General features: G+C 40.1%; 1 protein-coding gene across 1 annotated transcript in view; it reads left to right on the forward strand.

The window, feature by feature from the left end:
- The window catches only part of PCDH15 (protocadherin related 15), a 796,162-nt gene that overhangs the window by 571,215 nt on the left and 204,280 nt on the right, over nucleotides 1–20,667 (forward strand). The window contains exon 22 of the mRNA XM_069981835.1: nucleotides 2,220–2,332. Coding sequence (XP_069837936.1) covers nucleotides 2,220–2,332 — 113 coding nt within the window. The remainder of the gene's footprint in view (nucleotides 1–2,219; nucleotides 2,333–20,667) is intronic.

The following is a 20,667-nucleotide window of genomic DNA, read 5'->3' on the forward strand; positions in this document are numbered from 1 at the left end:
TGAAGGTTGTAATGCACTCAAATCATATATTTTTTTCAGATTCAGATTCAATAATGCTTGTACGGGAGTTGAGACTCTTACCAAAGGCAAGAATCTATAATCCCCTTTACAGTATTAGAGTAGGCATAGGGGTTTCAAACATCCTATCCATCATTATATGAGTGGAACTTATTTTATTTCACTTTTACCATTTCTGGCTTGGAATCTTTACCAACAGTGCAGATTGTCCACTACCACCTATCCTTCAGCTGGCATGAAGTTACCTCTTCAGGCACCACAGAGATCACTGAGCAGTCTCGGTGGTAAGCAACCCTTTAACAAATTACACCTCCATCTCAGGGGTTCCCAAAGCTTCTTCTTATTTTAAATCATCGGTTCATTCTCCCTACTCCATTCATGGACAGCTCAGTGGCTTTGTCCCTTCTACTCATTTACAGTATTTCCTAATTCTATGATATGAAGGTATAAAGCCATAGGGAAAAATTATGATGGTATCTGAGTCAACACCTTACTAGTGATGAGCGAATAGTATTTGTTTGCGTTCGAATATTCGAACGATAACGCAGTATAAATTTGATTCGCCCTCAGACCCCGACTGGCGCTTTTTTCCACCCAATAAACATGTAGGGGGGAGAGACAAGAACTAGAAATAGCAGAACTATGTCACCTCCTGAATATAAGAATAGTGGATTCCAGATTTGTTTCACTTGCTGGTTGGAGCTAGAGAGGGACAGACTGTACTCCAGGGAGAGAAAGCTTTTAGGCGAAGTTAGGTAGGAAGGAACCCCCAAAAGCCATTGTTAGGGCTAAAAGTATAAGAACCATATATTTAGAAGCTGTTGTGAGATAGGCAGTGTGTTCAGACATCTACTGATACTGTTATATATATAATATATACGCTAACATTAGGCAAGTGCGTACCAGTAGACCGAAACATACGCTTCTACTTTACGTTCATCACTTGTGTTAAATGCACCCAGACATGCTTCCCCTGCTGTCCCATATGCATTCCAAAGGTGTTGGCATAATTTCCTGAGGTTTCATTGTCCACTTGGTGACCTCCTAGTTTGATTTCCAGGTCCCAAGTATTTTTCTCCCATAGTCTATAATGGGATTCAATATTCATTTGAATATACGAATATCGGAAGCTATTCGAATCAAATTTCGAATTATCCAATATTTCACTATTTGCTCATCTCTACACCTTACACAATTCTTGAGCTACAAAGAGAAATCCACAATACCCAGCTCAGCATACTCCACACCCACAGCATCCAGGGGCTACAACCTCCCACCTCATATCATCTCTCTTTACAAGGGCAAGGACTGCAATTGCCTTTAAATTTTGGGGAATTACTTTGATTAAATAGATTGACCCATCACTGTTCCCAGATCTTTTTTGTTTCTTCTGTTTGTAAATAGAAAAAGATCTGGGGCCATCAAGAAGTGGTGTTGCAAGAAAGGAGCTGGATTACTATGGTAACATAAAGTAATATATATCATATATAACTTTACAAAATCTCAAAGCAAATGTCTTACCACAGACATTAAGCTATACCCCAATTTCTGATCAGCAGGAGTCTAACCTTATAACCCCAGCTGACTGTTAGAATTAACAAGCACTGGGTAAGCTTGATTTCCCCTCACTGCCTTCCAGTTTCTTTTAGGGGTAGTCTTTAGAGATGAGTTAACCTCGACCACACTTCCATTATTCCGAACCCAAGCATGCTGTAATTGATTATCGATGGCTGATAATACCTATGATAATCATATAACTATCCTAAGAAAATAGAGAAAGAGAGAAAGAGAAAGAAAGAGAAAGAAAGAGAAAGAAAGAGAAAGAAAGAGAAAGAAAGAAAAAGAAAGAAAGAACGAGGCGACATTTGCTGCTGTCAATTTTCTATGTTTTGGTTTTCTAAGACTCTAACCATCTTCCAAATTGTTTAAAATGTACTGCTCTTAAGTTATTACATTTGTCATTGAGCCTAAATTACAGGAAAAACACTTTAGATATGATATTTTTGATTGTCTAAATCACTGACCACAGTATATTTCCGGAGGTACAGGATCTGCGTAGCTGGTATATAGGACAAATGGATTTATTTGTAGCTCTAAAACCTTTATTACAGCATATTACCAGAAGACCAATATTTATAGTTATAATAAATGATGTTGCCTTATAATGTTGTCCATAATCTGTTTCTCTGTTTCCCCTCTAGCTGGCTGTGATAGCTTATGATGACGGCGACCCTGTAAAATCTAATAGCACAATGGTAATAATAACAGTTCTACAGCCATCTGTAATTCCACGGTTCACTCAAGAGGAATACAGGTAACCAATACCATTTAAAACACAAAGTTAAATTGAATATTAAAATGATAACATCCTGTGTAATAAATACATTGACATAGCATGGTTGGAATTTTCCTAATGGAAAAAAAAAATCTATTTGCTATACAAACTTTAATATGCAAATATAATATACATTGTATTATCTATATAATAAAAATGAAAGTCTGTCTGTATGTCTGTCCCAAATAGACTTCCAAACGCCTGAACTGTTTGACCGCAAATTTGGCCCACAGATACATTGGGTGCTTGGGAAGATTATTGCGAAGGTCCCAACCCTGCCAGATGTACAGGAGAGGAGGGGGAGGGGGAAGAGCGGCGCCCCATAGAAATAAAGGGAAAATCTCCACACTGCACACAGGTGATATAATTAGCTGCAGCTGCCCAGCAGTTGGCAGTTGGGAGCCTTAGCAACCAATAGGATTACAACTTTTACAGGGAGCTGGAATGTGAATGGTTGCTAGGGCCAGCTGCCTCACAAAAAATCCACAGAAATAACTGGTAGATCCCCTACTCCATCTATACAGTACATGTATACAGGAACCCCTACTTCATCTATACAGGTATACAGGGCAGTATTACCAGCTGCTGCCCTAAGCGCTAAACCTGAAGACGCCCCATCCTCACTCACCAATTAGCATCAGGATAGGTAGGTAATAGCTCCAGATGTCACATTTAACACCGCCACACTGTGACTGGATAACACTGCCATACCAGACCTGACCAATACCGCCTTACTGTAACTGGATAACACCGCCACACCAGACCTGACCAATACCGCTATACTGTGACTGAATAACACCGCCACACCAGACCTGACCAATACCGTCATACTGTGACTGGATAACACCACTGTACCAGACCTGACCAATACCGACACACTGTGACTGAATAACACTGCCATACCAGACTTGACCAATACCGCCATACTGTGACTGGATAGCACCGCTAAACCAGACCTGACCAATACTGCCATACCCCCCCTCGAAAAGATTTTCTGAACGGGAGTGTACTGCCCCTCTGCAAGGTGCTACCCTAGGCACCAGACCATAGGTGCCTAATGGTAAATACGACCCTACAGGTATACAGTACACTACAGGTATACAGGACCCCAAAACTATACACTACAGGTGCACGGGACCTCCACCAACTATATACTACAGGTATACAGGACCCCAAACTTTACACTACAGGTATAAAGGACCTCCACCAACTATATATTTCAGTTATACAGGACCTCCACCAACTATATACTACAAGTATACAGGACCCCAAACTATACACTACAAGTATACAGGAACTTCACCAACTATATACTACAGGTATATAGGACCCAAAACTATACTGTATAGGTATACAGGACCCCAAAACTATACACTACAGGTATACCGGACCTCCACCAACTATATACTACAGATATACAGGACCCCAAACTATACACTACGGGTTTACAGAAACCCAAAACTATACACTACAGGTATAAAGGACCTTCACCAACTGTATAATACAGGTGTACAGTACCCCCCCCAAATCTATACTACAGGTGTACAGGACCCCAAACTATACACTACAGGTATACAGGACCCCAAAACTATACACTAAAGGTATACAGGAACTCCACCAACTATACACTACAGGTATATAGGACCCCAAACTTTACACTACAGGTATACAGGACCTCCACCAAGTCTATACTACAGGTATACAGGACCCCCGAACTATATACTACAGGTATACAAGACCTCCACCAACTATACACTTCAGGTATCCAGGACCCTCAAACTATAAACTACAGGTATACAAAACCTCCACCAACTATACATTACAGGTATACAGCACCAACTATTTACTACAGGTATACAGGACCTGTGAACTTTACAGTACAGGTATACAGGACCTTCACCAACTATACACTGCAGGTATACAGGACTTCCCAAACTATACAGTACAGGTATACAGCCCCCCAACTATACACTACTGGTATACAGGACCTCCCTCAACTATACACTACAGGTATACACACACCCCCAACTACATACTACAGGTGTACAGGACTCCCCCAACTATACACTATAGGCATACAGCCCCCCCACCCCCCAACTATGCACTACAAATATGCGGGACCCTTAAAAAGTATACACTGTAGGTATACAGAACCCCTCCGACTATTCACTACAGGTATACACTAATTCCACTGATGAAACAATACCTTTAGATTGGCCTCCTGGGCACCTTAGAACAAATCTAATTAACATACTGACACTTTATACCTGGGCAGCGCCGGGTACATTTTCTAGTTATTAATACAAGGGCTTAAACAGATTTTTTTTTTACAGGGAAAGATTACTGATGGTCTATCCTAAGGTTAAGCCATCAATTAACAGTGGGCTGCCATGGCTTCATCTCTGCTGTCTACGGGCCAGAGGCAGCTGGTTCTATTCACTGTGTACTGGCTGTGCTGTCTACTGCAGCTCAGCTCAGGTGTATTCGCCCTGCCAAATAGCAATTGATGGCCTATGATTATTGCCTGGAAAAAAAAAATCTACAAAAATTAAGAACATTGGTTGCCTTGGCCAGCACTTTTTATTTTAATCTGAAATTCTATATAGGGTCTGGACCTAGGTTCTTCAGTCCATTGGCTGAGAGCACATGGTGAACAGTTTCATCTTTTTCTATGGCTTGGTGCTGTGCAGAGGCCTTTTTTGCTACATGGTGGTGTCCGTGGGGTGCTGGTGTCCAGAGGGTTGTCCGGCAGTAGTGTGGCGGATGGATTGCTCCCTCCTTGGTCACTGTTGTTGTGTTGATGGTAGTGGCACTGTGCTATCTTAGGTTAGAGACCCATACGAATCAGGAACCTTGAAGTAGTGTGTAGTCTTGTATACTTTGATCACATTGTAATTAACTCTTGATGTTAGTATAAAATAGTGCTGAGAAGTGGTCAGTGTAAGCCATGTAGATGTGCAGCCATGCCTGTTTGTTTTTTTCTCCCCCTCCATGGAATTACTTTCTGTGATCATAAGGGTGGTGCAGCTAGAACTGCTGATCATCAGGTGTTAATATCAAAAGAGTGATTTTAATCAATTAGTGATCAATTGTCACTTAATGACTAGTGATGAGCGAGCATGCTCGTCCAGCTTGGTACTCGACCGAGTATTAGGGTACTCGATGGTAATCGTTACTCGGACGAGCATCTCACGATACTCGAGAAAATCTCATCATCCGTTTCCTGTAAGTTTGGGAGCTATTTCTCAGCCAATAAAGATGCAGGAGACATTTCGGTACATCCTGCGATCACGTGGGACCCATACATGTCGATAGCAGCGATTGGTTGGCCAGATCAGATGACCCTGCCATATAAAATGCGTAGCCGGCAGTACTCGCTTGAGACGGATGCTGTGAGAGATTAGGGACAGAGCTGCTGCTTCTCAGGGAGAGCGTCAGTGTAGGATTTAGGGTTCCAGTAGGCAGGGAATACTAGCAATACAAACAAACAGCCCTTTTCAGGGCTTCAAATGTTTTTTTAATTGTATCACTACAGACTGCTGGCTGGGACTTGCAGTGCTGCTACCACGATTTAACCAGCACACTGTGGTGATCGACTGCTGGCAGAAAGGGGACATTAGGTGTTACATTCAGACGCCTAAGAAGTGCTCAGTACTCTTTTTTGATTTTGGGACTGGTGGTCCTGCTGTACTACATTGGATTGCTGGGATTTGTAGTACACCTGCAAAGAACTTCACTGCTCATTGGATGGGGGTATCCCAGCGTGTGTCTAGGTCAAGCCACTACCAGTTTGTACCGTACAGCCCCCGCTAAAATAGTGGGTACTAAACTGTATTGCTGGGATTTGTAGTACACCTGCATAAAACTTCACTGCTCATTGTAAGGGGGTATCGCAGTGTGTGTCTAGGTCCAGCCGCTACCAAAGTGTACCATACAGCCCCCCCAAAACTTGTGGGAGCAAAAGTATTTTTCCTGATTTCTGTATTTCATACGCAAGGCCTTTTTAATTTCAATCACATCACAACTGCTTTCACAGAGTAAAGGGTGTGTCAGAGAGTGTGTCTAGGTCCAGCCACTATCAGATTGTACCGTACAGCCCCCCCTAAACTAGTGGGTACTACACTGTATTGCTGGTATTTGTAGTACACCTGCATAGAACTTCAATAGAATGTTAACCCAACTGCTACAGTCAAATTAAAAATCGAAAGGGTGCTGGGGGTAGAAGGCTACTTGTTGGCTACTGCTGGGCCTTAACTGGCATCCATGTTGACTACTGCTGTGCCTGCCCTTACCTTCCTTGTCTTGTCCATTTCAAACCATATTATCTCTGGATGTCATCTTATCTTGACTACTGCTGTGCCTGCCCTTGCCTCCATGTTGGCTATTGCTGGTCCTTCACTGGCATCCATGTTGACTACTGCTGGGCCTTTACTGGCATCCATGTTGACTACTGGTGTGCCTGCCCTTGCCTCCATGTTGACTACTGCTGTGCCTGCCCTTGTTTTTTTATTTCTTTTGTATAGCGCACACAGATTCCGCAGCGCTTAACCTATCTGTATGTTTTTGGGTGTGGGAGAAAACTGGAGTACCCGCAGGAAACCCACGCAATCACGGAGAGAACACACAAACTTTTTTGCAGATGTTGTCCTTGGTCGTATTTGAACCCAGGACTCCAGCGCTGCAAGGCTACAGTGCTAACCACTAAGCCACCATGCTTCCCTTGCCTCCTTGTTGGCTACTGCTGGGCCTTTACTGGCATCTATGTTGACTACTGTTGTGCCTGCCCTTGCCTCCATGTCGGCTACTGCTGGGCCTTAACTGACATCCATGTTGACTACTGGTGTGTCTGCCCTTGCCTTCTTGTTGGTTACTGCTGGGCCTTAAATGGCATCCATGTTGACTACAGACGTGCCTGCCCTTGCCTCCATGTTGGCTACTGCTGGGCCTTTACTGGCATCCATGTTGACTACTGCTGTGCCTGCCCTTGCCTCCATGTTGGCTACTGCTGATCCTGCCTGGCCTCCATGTTGACTACTGTTGCTCCTGCCTGGCCTCCATGTTAATTACTGTTGCTCCTGCCTGGCCTCAATGTTGGTTACTATTGCTCCTGCCTGGCCTCCATGTTGGCTACTGCTGCTCCTGGGAGTTCTCTGTGTACTTAATGCCATGCTGTGTCTGGCCTAATTTTTGGGAGGCTCACTTGCTTCCTCACTCACTTTTAATGGTTCTCTGTGTGCTCACTGCCATGCTAGGTCTGGTATAATTTTTAGAAGGCTGACTGGCTACCGCTTCTACCTTGTTCACTCTGTCCTCACCGCCATGCTGTGTCAGGCTGAAATTTTTGGCTGGTTCATGCTATGCTATCTCTGTTTTAATGGTTCCCTGTGTTCTCACTGCCATGCTGTGTCAGGCTGAGTTTTTGGGTGGTCCATATGCCTACCTCTGTTTTAACCAGGCTGTTGCACGGAATTGGGCATAATGGTGCCATAAGGCAGCCTCAGAGGCATGCATACATGCTGCCCTTGCTGTTTCCTGTCCATTTCCGTGATGGTTCCATCATTTTCTGAGGTTGACAGGTTTTCACACGACCTTCCCCCTACCGAACTTGGGTCCCCTGCAAAAATGCTTGAGTCTCCCATTGACTTCAATGGGGTTCGTTACTCAAAACGAGCACTCGAGTATCAGGAGATATTTGTCTCGAGTAACGATCACCTGAGCATTTTAGTACTCGCTCATCACTATTAATGACCTTATTGTCCTATTTTCTTAAACTTTTTTGAGTTATAAATATTCAGTGATAACCAAATTTAAATAAATTGAGATTTATCCAACTGGCATGAAGTAAAACTGGCTCAGTCGCCCCTAGCAACCAATCAGATTCCACTTTTTATTCCTCACTGATTCTTTGGAAAATGAAAGGTGGAATCTGATTAGAAAGGTGGAATCTGATTAGTTGCTAGGGGCAACTGAGCCAATTCTACTTTACACTTTGTTTGATAAATTTCACCCATTGTGTTTTAAGTTTAATAGAGTTGTCATAGAAACACTGATTAATAAAATAAATAAATAAGACCTTCTATAAATTTTCTTTTTCTTTTTCTTTTCTTTTTTTTTTTTTTGGGGGGGGGGGGGCGTTATCATGCTGTATATCAACACAAGAATGGTAGGACTAAGGGACTGGAAGGCCTCTAGCTGCCATGGAAACCCCTTTGCGACTGATTGTTTCACTGAGCCTTCAATGATTTGACCACTGCATGTAATTGTTAAACTGCCAGGATTGAATGTTTTTCCAGTCTTGGCAGTTAGCGCAGAAGCCTGGATCTCATATAGACAGGGAGACCTGAGCCAGGCAGCTAGGCTGCCACCACATAAATGTTGTTGTCTAGCCCTGTGCCCTTCGTACTATAGTTAACAATTTACTTGTGTAGAATCACATATGAATGGGGGTTAATCGCTAAGTACTTAATATTTCTTTATTTTTAAGTAATCTACACACTAAACCTATCAGCACAATAACCCAGTGAGCACACTAAACCGAGGGAGCACAATAAAGCATTGATGACATCATGGTGCTCCTCCTCTTGGGCTGTGTGGAGTCTATAAACATATTATTGCAAAAATAGAGGCACAGTCAATAAATACAGATGTCAAAAGTGTATATCGGTTTGGGTCCAGCTGCTGAGAACCCTGCAGGTAGCCAGAACAAAGGGGCAGAGCGCACACTGGACCCTGACCAATATACACTTCTGACTTGTATGACATGTCAGAAGTTTTTTAAAATGGTAGTTACACTTTAATGATTTAAGATTTTGTTCTGATTATCTGTTCCATTGTACACTGTCGGCAGATATGCACTGTGCACAGAAAGTGGAAATACCTAATTCACGGAAATTAAACCTTTCACTCAACTATCATATACACTTGTGTGCCTTATTCATCAAAGGTATAAAAGGGTTGCAGTTTAGTTAAGTAAAGCAAATGTACCATCAGGTACATTGCTTTGGGTGTTATACAAGAATGGATTGGTGCCGGTGCCAGCGTGGCATGAAGCACCTGAGGCAGGCCCGCCATCCTCAGTATGATGATCTCCCCTCTGTGATGCAGCTCCATTGAGTCTAATGGAGCTGTGTAAGAGAGGGGAGGGATATTCATCACACTGGTGGCTGGCGGGCCTGCCTTCAGTGCTTCATGCCGGGCCGGTGCTTAAGAGTAGATTGGCGCCTTGCATGGAAAATGAGCAGTGGTTCAAAGAAAGCACCATGCCACTGGGATCCCCAAGGGGGTGCTGATCCATTCATGTAAAAAAAAATAATCAATGTACCTGATGGTACATTCAATTTATGTTTTTGACATTTAGTACAACTGCAACAGTCACTGTAGGACGAATTTGCAAGCTTGAAAATGATAAATATCTTCTATAATGTTCACTGTTTCTATTTAGGACAAATATTACTGGGGATGCTCTAATTTTCAGATGACTTTCTTTGATTATACCATTACCTTTTTATTTTCATTACAACCAAGACAAGATGTCTTTGTAGCCATTTTTGCTTCAAGAAATGTTTCACTTGAAATGCCCTCTCATTTCCCTCCCTTTACTGTCTTGACATACATATTGTAAAGGCCACCACTGGGCTATTAGGATTAGGCAATTTACTGTATCTCAAGTTCTTAAAGATCAACATATCTTCCCAAGAGAAATATCTACAGTATTCTTTATAAAGTGGAAATTGATTGCAGCAAATGGGTAGAGCTACTGTCATTTCCTAAATAAGTGCTATCATTGTAATGTATATAATTCTATGAACAAGAAGCTCCATGTATTGGTGTAGACTGTAACAGATGCCATTACAATTGTCATAAGGGGCATCACTAGACTATGAAAACACATTGAACATATAAGGTCACTGATTGGTTTTCTATCTGGGAATTATTACTGTATGTAGCTTCTGAGAATGTGTATAGAGTTGCAAGTGATTTTTGTTCTCTCCAAAAACAATGGTGAAGGGCATATACAATAAACCACTGCATTGATTGTAAGACTACCAAAAGTCAGTATTTGTTAAGCATGGATGGATGGACTGGTATTGCCATGCTATCTCCCCCATTTCATGTTTTCCTATCTTTAACATTTTAATTGGTAATGGGGATAGTTTTTTGCTGGAGTATGGTCCATTAAATGAGTCAAACTGTAATATCAGACACAAGCTAAGGACACATGTGTCATTGTTTTTTGTTTTGTTTTGCTTTCAAGAAAGCAGCTAAGTTTTGCTAATCCTGGATAACCCCTGTAAGGGTTCAACTACTAGCCTCCATTGATGTTTATATTGGTTTGGTTAGCGTTTTGCTGTAGTCAGATATTTCTTTCATTCTGTACCGCCCTGTTGTGTTGGATGTTGCACTTTATCCAAGCCGTTCTACAAGGCTACTATTTTTTGCAACACTACTGCCTCCATCAGCTACTGACATCTAATGGCAAGGAGCTGTTTGTTTCCCTTATGGCAGCTGATACAAACTTGTATACACTTTTTTTTTGTTTGACTACTGATTGGTTTTACTAGTCTACCCTATCATAAGTCCTGGGAGTATCGGAGTATTGTTGGGGTCAGAGGAAGACAACTGCTTATGGTGAAGCCGGGTTCTGCAGTCGAGTGACCTGTCAACATTGTAACTAATAATTTCCCTACCCTTAACTGAAGGGGAAAAGCTGAAAATGTTTGATTATTAATCTTATGTAAACCTTTGTGAATTATGCTGACAGTTGCCTAGTAAGGTCCAATTTTCAAGACTAGATGTGGTAGCCCATTGTTACCTATTATACTCTTAGGTGATGGATCATGACATATGCTTTTAATACTTTATAGCTATAATTGTTTTCAGGATGAATATTCTGTAAAGTTTATATTCACTTTTGCACATGGCACATTGTATCTATTATACTGACCTTGGGAGGTGGAGACAGTGGGATACCGGGACTAAGTGCATCTTTCTTTATGACAAATCTATAATTAAAGCTGTCATATTGAATTCTGAAGGCTATTAACAGTAATACTAGGATGGAAATGTGCTCTAATAATTAAATCTATCACATTTAACATAAAATGGCAATAATGAATAATGGAACAAATGTGCTAATAAGGAAACTGGTGTGATAGAAAAATGGAAATCAGACTATACAGATTTACCATATAAATAATAAGCAATAACAACACATACGTATGAGGACTGAATGTGATTACATTAATACTGAAGAAGTAACCGTGCCATTTATACTCCAGTCAATTATATATATACATCCAGCATGTCTACATACAACTCTATACATTATGAATAGCACTGGGTTCATGGTCAACTCGGAGTATGATCAAAATCTACACAAATATTGTTTATTTTTTTCCACATTTACCTTATTTCTTCACTTTCTGAAAATATAATTGTGGGCTAATTGGCCTCTTAAAAAATCAGTGAGTATTTTATTATAATATTAGGCTGGGTTCACACACAGTATATTTCAGTCACTATTGTGGTCCTCATATTGCAACCAAAACCAGGAGTGGATTGAAAACACAGAAAGGCTTTATTCACACAATGTTGAAATTAAGTGGATTGCCGTCATATAACGGTAAATAACTGCCATTATTTCAATACAACGGCAGTTGTTTTAAAGTAACAGCAAATATTTGCCATTAAATGGCGACCATCCACTCAATTTCAACATTGTGTGAACAGATCCTTTCTGTGTTTTCAATTCACTCCTGGTTGAGGTTACAATATTAGGACCATAATACTGACTAAAATACACTGGTGCGAACCCAGCCTTCGGCTATGTTCACATTACGTGAACATCCGGCCGTTCCGTGACCCATACGGCCATAGTTCTGCGGCGACAATTACGGCCGTAGTTTTACGTAGTGTGAACATAGCCTTAGTTTGTAAGCCCCATTGGGAAAGAAGTGTAGAGAGGTCTACTAATAATGTGATGCCATCAAAGAAAGAACCAAGTCATGTTTTTAAAGGATAATTTATTGACTTTTGAATGTAGGTAAACTAAATAACTATTGAAGGACCATTAGTAATTAGTAAATTAAAATTTGTCTCTAACCCTATTTTGGGGGCACATTGCTGCAGTCATTGTGTATGGGGAGAACTTACTAGGAGATATTAGAGGGTGCTAGCCAATGTTATGAATGTTTGGCCACTAGTTTCAGATGGAGCATCATATTCCTTATGTAAATTGTTCCTGAAAATAATTCTTCAAAGTTGACAGCTGAGACATACAGATATACACATTTTCACGTACATACAGAAAGATAAAATTAATCCCCAAGATATAAGAGGATTTTTCCTTGCACTGCATAATGTAAAATATTAGAAAAAAAAGATAAAGTATAGGAGAGAACAGATCTGTGTGTGGTATACATATTCACTTTTAATGTTGTGTTTTCTTTGGCTTTACACTTAACGCCTCCTTTTTTTCCTCTTCCACTTGTCACATACATTTGTTTTTACTTCACATCATTAGCTTGAAGTCATTTTTGTCCTGTTGCTGTGCTTCATTGTGTTAGAAATTAGTATCCCCAAATGAGACAATTTTAGCATTGCTGAGAACACTATCAATTTCCCAGCTCAAAACAAGTATCTATTCCTGTTCTCTCGTCTTGAGGAAACAAGAAAACCAAATTTGTTTGAGGAATAGAAATTTTCAAATGTGTAGTCTGGCTTAGTAAAATAAGTAATATAAAGTGACATAGGGGGAAATTTATCTAGGGCTTTGCACCTATTTTTAGGTGAATAATTGGATTTTTCACCCATTTTTGGTCTAAGTTCTATTTATGAACCAGTATTCAACAGGCAAATATTTTTTAGATGCAACTTTTTTTTTAAATCTGCCTGTTTTGAGTATTCACCCAAAAGTTGGCATTATCCAGGACTAGTGACCAATATATCATTTGCGACTTTTAAAAAAAGTCGCACAAACAGGTGCAAGCCTGCATCTGGTAAGTACCAGGCGAATATAGTTGCACAATTTTTGCCTTTTTGTGACGTTTTACTTAGATGCATTTACTATTGCAGTGCTACATTTTAATAAATCAGTCACAAGATATTGGAACAAAATGTACACCATTCCCCATTAGAAGAGTCACTTACATTAGACTCCCCCATGTCCCCCATAGACTTTGCAAATTTAGGTATGAATGCCTACCACCAGCGGAAGCCCTGACTCTAGGCAAAGGCCCATGAGTTTTGCTAGATAAATTAATAACTTAAGACCTTTTTCGCAAAAATGAGGGAAAATACTCTCTACCAAGTTCTCTTATACCTTTAGGGTTGCTTGACACGTTCCGGATTTGCAATATCCGCTGCAAATCCATGTAGTGTGAAGTTCGATGGGGTTACATATCAGCAGCGGAATTATCATTCTATTGCGGATATGTAATCCGGCCCCTTTAACTGCCAGCAGGCCCTGGTCCTGAGCATACTTTACCTGTTCGCCGCCGCGGCTGTGTGTGAGGCTTCCTGCTCCCGTCGGTCCCCATCAGCCAATCAGTGCTGCCGTGCACTGATTGTGCGTATACAGATATAGTGTGAATAGTGTGTGGGTACAAAGTGTATATATGTATGTATTTGTTTGAATGAATCTGCAGTGTGTGTGTGTATAGATATAGTGTGTGTGAATACAGAGAGTGTATATATATATATATATATATATATATATATATATATGTATTTGTGTGAATGAATCTGCAGTGTGTGTGTACAGATATAGTGTGGGCGTGCATGGTGTGAATTAACAGTCATGTGCTCACCTTTAAGTCCATTGGGCTTTGCGCATATCACCCCAATGACACTGATACAGATGGTCTGTCTATGGAGTCCTCTATCTGATTGACAGTCTGGTTGAATGAAACAAGGGCTGCTATCAGCTGACAAGTGTACTGCAGACAGGATGCTCCCAAAAGAGGCCCATGGGAGTTATAGCAAAGTGAAAATATACAAAAATAGGAGGTGCTCCCTAGGAGTCAGCACTGCCCAAGAAGAATTTTTAGAGATCAAATATATAAAATAAATGAATGTGATTTATTATGCACAGAAAATGTGTTTCTGGAGACAAGCTCTCTTTCTCAGTGCACTATAATTTCCTGAAAGTCGTCTTTTTTCTGCATTCTAAGAAAATCACAATTTATTTTATATTTTATCTTTGGACATTTTTCTTGGGCAGTGCTGAGTCCTAGAGAGTACCTCCTATTTTTATTTTCTCTTTCCTATAACTACTATATGGGGGCACAGAGGACGCTTATACTTTATGAGCAAGAAGAGAAGTCTTTGTGATAGCCCAGGCCAGATGGAGAAAAAGAAAAGTGACTGACTTCGGTCAGAGAAGATTCCCTGTCACTGGATGTAACTGCATTGTAATCACTTATATGGTGTGCGTATTCTGTGTACAGCTGATATCTACATCCATATAGGTCAATGTATTGGGGGAGGGGATACTGGTCATTATATACTGTATGTTATTTAGTAATGGTATTGGTAATGGTATTAGTTAGTATGTGGTGGTAGTGGTGAAGGTGTGACAAAATCTTGTTTATTGGAGTTTATTTTACACCAGTAGGAATAAACTGCACTAGATTTTTTCATGTGTTATGGTGCGTGCATTACTTTGGATCATATACAAACCTGGTCTGGTTTGGTGAGGAGTATACTAATATATGTTGTTCAACGTGGCCCTGTTCTGCTGATACTTATGTGACAAAAATATTTGTTTCATATATGGTGCTATTGGTCTTGTTGCTGGTAATATTGGTCTTGATATACTGGATTTTAGTAATAGTATGGTGGTATGAGCAACTATAACTATGTAGTGGTCATGGCATTGTGGTAATATTGGCCCCTTGTAGATTGGTAGTACTGTATTTATCTTAGTTTTCTGAAATTGGCCAGTAACAGTGTGACTGATAATAATAATAATAATAATAATAATAATAATAATATTAATAATAATTATATATATATATATATATATATATATATATATATATATATGCTTTATCCTCCATTAGTGCTGTTCTGGGGTCCCTTATACTGAACACCCACTGAGTTATGTGTACAATACATATAGGATCCTCCAACTACATCGGCTGTAAACACTACAACTCCCAGCATTTACTGACAGCACCCAATCCTAAGCATATGATGGGAGTTGTAATATTTCTGAACTAACAATCCTCTGATAATTGTTGGTGCTGTAAAGGGATTTATTGATGGTTCGTCAGGGCTGATGATTGTGACAGACTGCAGCTACCAGAAGCCTCCACACAATCATCAATTATTAATAGATTGTCCTCTCTGGAACTAACATTCTCAGCATACCCTAAGAGCTTTATAAGTATAGGGTATTCTGAGAGTTGTAGTTTGACTAGTTGTTGACACAGATCAATCCAGCAGAAATCTGGTCAGCATGTCGCTTCTCAACAGTTCCTTATTAGTGAGGCCCCAGGATCATTTTGCCAGTAGCCCAGTCCGACACTGCTGCCAGGGACCATTCAGATAAATTGTGGTTTAGGAAGCATGACAGTGATGACAGGTTTCATATACACTTCCAAATTGTTCCAGCCTTTACCATGGGTTTGTCAGCATTACTGAATCCAGCCCTATATTTTTTGCATGAAGAACTAATTTATACATTATATTATTTTTATTGAGGGTCCCACCTTCTCAAAAACTTAAGGTAGGTATGGATATTAGGATAGAAAGAAAATGAGTCTGCAGAAGGAGCCCAGGGTACCATGTTTTCCAAGCTCTATACTTATTATATTAAGTCCAGTCTTTATCTGAATAGATGCAGCCACTTCTTACAATCTGGGACTGTAGCACTGGGTGTATTCATTAGATGTCACAAGGAGCACCACTGATCATTGCCTGTCCTGCAGGTCCCTGGCTGGCAAAAACGATGATGTAGAATATACAGTGATTTATTCTTAATCTTTGTTAGATAACATTTTAGAGCATTTGTTGTGTCTGTTAGTAGAGATTTTTTTTTTTTTTACAAAATCACTGAGAGTCTTCAATGATTACATATATATACAAAGAGCGAGAGAATTTTTTATTGTATACCAGACCAAAGGAGGCACAAAAGGGATTCTTTTACATTGTGTTTGCACAGTGCAGTGTGGTATCGCAGGGTTCAACTGTCTTATGTCCTTATGTCATTGTATAACATTGTTCAATAAATTATCTAATCTCCCTGATCATAAAAGAGGTGTTTCATAGAACCATTAGACTATATTCCCACTTTGGGAATATACCAGGGAAAGTTGAGTGTCTTGCAATATAGACAGCAGCTACTAATAATCCTAATCATTATTGATGGTTGTCTGTATCACAAGATGGCTGCCTTTCCTCATCATGTTCCCAAAAAAGAAACATGGCCTAACACTGAGTAAACACTGAGTAAAACAGACGGAATCCCGCCTGTCTCAGTGTCCCATAGCCCATCTATGGGAGAGCGCGCACTCCTCTGCAGCCACCGCTCTCTGCTCAAAGAAGTGACATGCCACTTCTTTAAGAGGAAAGTGGCGGCAGCAGAGGAGCACGTGCCGTCTCATTCACTCGCAGAGGGACACTGTGCAAGGCGGGATTCCGCAGCGGAGAGCTCCACTGCGGAATTCCGTTGTATTTGCTCAGTGTGAACATACCCTTAAAAGGTCTGAAATTCTGCATCTGTTCACTTTATAATTTACCAAAGCAGTTAAAGGATGAAACTATGTCCACTTTTGGTCAACAGTAGGGGGAGCTCACATAAGACATATTTAAACAGCTGCAATTGTACTTAAAGGGCATGCTCACTTTATAGTAAAATAGTTCAGTGTACAGTATTAGTAAGTGTACTCACTGTATATACTGACAGCAGCTCACTGTGTACCTCATAGAGCTAAAATCAGACTCCCCTCCTCCAGGCTGGGCTGCCCTGCTCTGTGGCGAGTCTGTCCATGGACAGTCTGGAGGAAGGGAGTCTCATTTTAGCTATGAGGTACACAGGGAGCTGCTGTCAGTGAGACTCTCTTCCTCCAGGCTGTGCTTCCCTTCTCTGTGATGAGTCTGTCCCTAAGATGACCAGCAGGGAGAAGCATGTGACCATGCTCCGCCCCCAGTGTCCTCCATAGGTACACAGGGAGCTGCTGTCAGTATACACAGTGAGTACAGTTACTAATACTGTACACTGAACTATTTTACTATAAAGTGGCCAACCCCTTTACTGATAAACCTGTCAAAAATACTTCTTAGGCTAGGTTGATACTTGTGTCAGAGCTCCATTATGAGCCTCTATCACAGATTTCATTAGGATGAGTAGACAGAGGACAGCCTGCTGCATGATGGACACCAACAGATCCAGAGATGCCCCACTGACGTAAAATGGGATCAATAGAGTTTCCGCTTTATGTCCATCATTTGGCAAGATCCTAAAAGGAAAAAAAAATTACGCCATGCAGCATTTTTTGTTTTCTTTGCACAGAAATGAGCTCCTATGCATTTGTGAGCCGAGCCTTAGTTCTATCAATGTGTGAAGGGAAGCAGTGGGGTTAAACTTCTAAATATGACATACTTAATTGAGCACCAAATAATGAGTATAGCAACAATTTAAATCATAGATACACTTCATAACATGGATATGGATGTTAGCATAGTATGGATTCTCAAATTTTACTAAAAAAAAAAAAGTTAAATGTATAGCATGAGTATTGCTCCATATTCACCTTTGTCAGATAAGTTTGCAAAACATAAAGACACAAAAATGTTAAATTGCTCAAAGTACTTGTTAAATGTATCTTAAAGAAAGTACTTGTTAAATGTGCTTGGAAAAAGTACAAAGAATGCATGTTCTCAGTACTATGAATAGGCCTCTATGCTTCAGTACAAAATACTTTATTGTTAAATTGTCAGTGAATGTGACCCTGACTAAAACGGAAGCTTGAACTGTGCACTAGTGGCTTAATAAGTGTTATTTTACCCTCTAAGGGTGCATTTACACAGACAGATTTATCTGACAGATTTTGGAAGCCAAAGCCAGGAATGGATTTGAAAAGAGGATAGATCCCAGTCTTTCCTTTATGACCTGATCCCTGTATATAGTCTGTTCCTGGTTTGGGCTTTAAAGATCTGTCATATAAATCTGTCTGTGTAAACGCACCATTACGATACAATTCTAAGTCAAAGGATATGGGTAATGAAAAGGATCTCGTTTTTAGACATAGTTATTCTAGATTCTTCCTTGAGGTTGACAGCAGGATACTTGATAAAGTCTAACTATGCAGGTTCCTTAAGCACTCTCTAAAATGTCATTTACATATGTCCTTTACTGTCAGGTAAAAGAATTAATACTCCTTTGTGTGACAGTGTTGCTACAGGCTTAAAAATAGAGCCGGCAAATTTAGGTCACAAGTCCCAAAAAGAATCATGTCAGCACTCCAGTGATGTGGCTCCAGTGCCAAAAATGACTGTTTCACTTTTGCTAAACTTTGATTAAAACATCAAAGTCAACTTAAATAAAAAGGCAAAAATAAAGATTTTTGCTTTGAGACAAATAACCCGGAGAAAGTGATTCGTTATTCTGAAATGAACATTTCCCTTTCTGATTAAACTGTTGATTTTTATTAGAAAGGATCAAAGACCTAAAATTATTTCAAAAATATATAAATAAAATGTTATGTTTTGTGAAATTAATTTGATGTTTTATTCTAAATATGAAAATATATGTTTACGTACACCACATTGGTTATCCTTATTAGAATAGTAGGTTAAAATAATACTACAGGCATAGCTGATACACTGTATTATACTCAGCGCAAGGCACTAAGGGGGTGAGTACAAAACACCTTTGGGGAGATTTATCAAACATGGTTTAGTGAAACTGGCTCAGTTGCCCCTAGCAACCAATAACATGCCACCTTTAATTTTCCAGAGAGTCTGTAAGGAATTAAAAGTGGAATCTGATTGTTACTAGGGGCAATTGAGACAGTTTCACTTTACACCATGTTTGATAAATCTCCCCCAAAGTCTTACATACAGTACCATCCTATTTTAGATGACTTATACAGGCCCAAATCACAAAACATTCCCATGCTGCAGTCAAATGAATAGCAAGCCATATAATGCATGGGTACAAAGTGTGCCAGAGTAGAAGAGAACCTTCTTAGATCTACTAGAACCCTCGTATTTGATCCCATAGACAAAATAGGGCAAATAGAGGTGATCTTAAAGTGGGTTAAAGGGGTTATCTGGTGATTACATGAAAATATGAAAAATAAAAAATAAAAAATAGTGCAGAAAACGCATATTGGTGCATTCACCAATTCCCAACTATGCATTTGAGACCATTCTGGGATTTTGTTTATGCTACTCCTATGGTCATATGTAAACTTTTGTGCCCACCACTAGCCTTCTGGCAAAGCTCAGTGGGGAAACTACATCTACCAGCAAGCCACACACCATGTTGCTGTGTACCTACCAATGTCACATGATAGCAGGAACATCCCTGTAGGCCTGGTTATAAGCACATAGTACAGAAAACCAGACCAACAGAGGAGATGGAAATCTTGTGTTCTGCGTCTATTAGGGGAGGGGAAGGAAGAGGAGTGAGACAAACTGAAAAAGGTGCTGCTGCCTTTACACAGCTTCAGGGGGTGAGTGCTGTCTGACTGCAGGCATGTAGTGCCAAATAGCTTACACATCCCTAATAAATATTAACTCCTTTCTATTTGGAATATCCCTTTAAGTTCCCTGTCTTGACGGTAGACCATGGCTAAGATCGTGTTACTGGGGTATTCCAGCCAATAAACAGACAACCTCTATCCATAGATAGGTGATAAATGTATGATTGTGCGTGGTGAGCGGGTCTCCCAACAGAATGGGGCTGAGTATGCAATGCCACTTCATTTGTTATCTACAGTATGGGAGCTGCCAGAGATAGACGTGGATGGGGCTAATGGCTGGAATACTCCAGTAAAATCCTTAAAAAAACCATCCCCATCACTTTGAAATAAAATCCATACAATGCATCCATTAGAGCCCTTTTTTGGCAGCAACTCACAAAATACAATCCTCTCAAAAATTTCTATTTTGGATAGAAAGTATGACTTTAACAGGTGGCTGGAAAATATTAAACTCTTCACTTGAACTTCTGTATATGCTATCACATCACAAACAATCTTGTTCTCTCTAAATTGATATTGTTGAAAAATTATGACTGTAAAAAAAAAAATTCTAGTTATTAAAGTACTGATGGATTTCATATGTCCCTATGTCAGGAACATATA

This window comes from Dendropsophus ebraccatus, chromosome 8 (genome assembly GCF_027789765.1).
Source record: "Dendropsophus ebraccatus isolate aDenEbr1 chromosome 8, aDenEbr1.pat, whole genome shotgun sequence".
In the NCBI taxonomy this organism is placed as follows: Eukaryota; Metazoa; Chordata; class Amphibia; order Anura; family Hylidae; genus Dendropsophus; species Dendropsophus ebraccatus.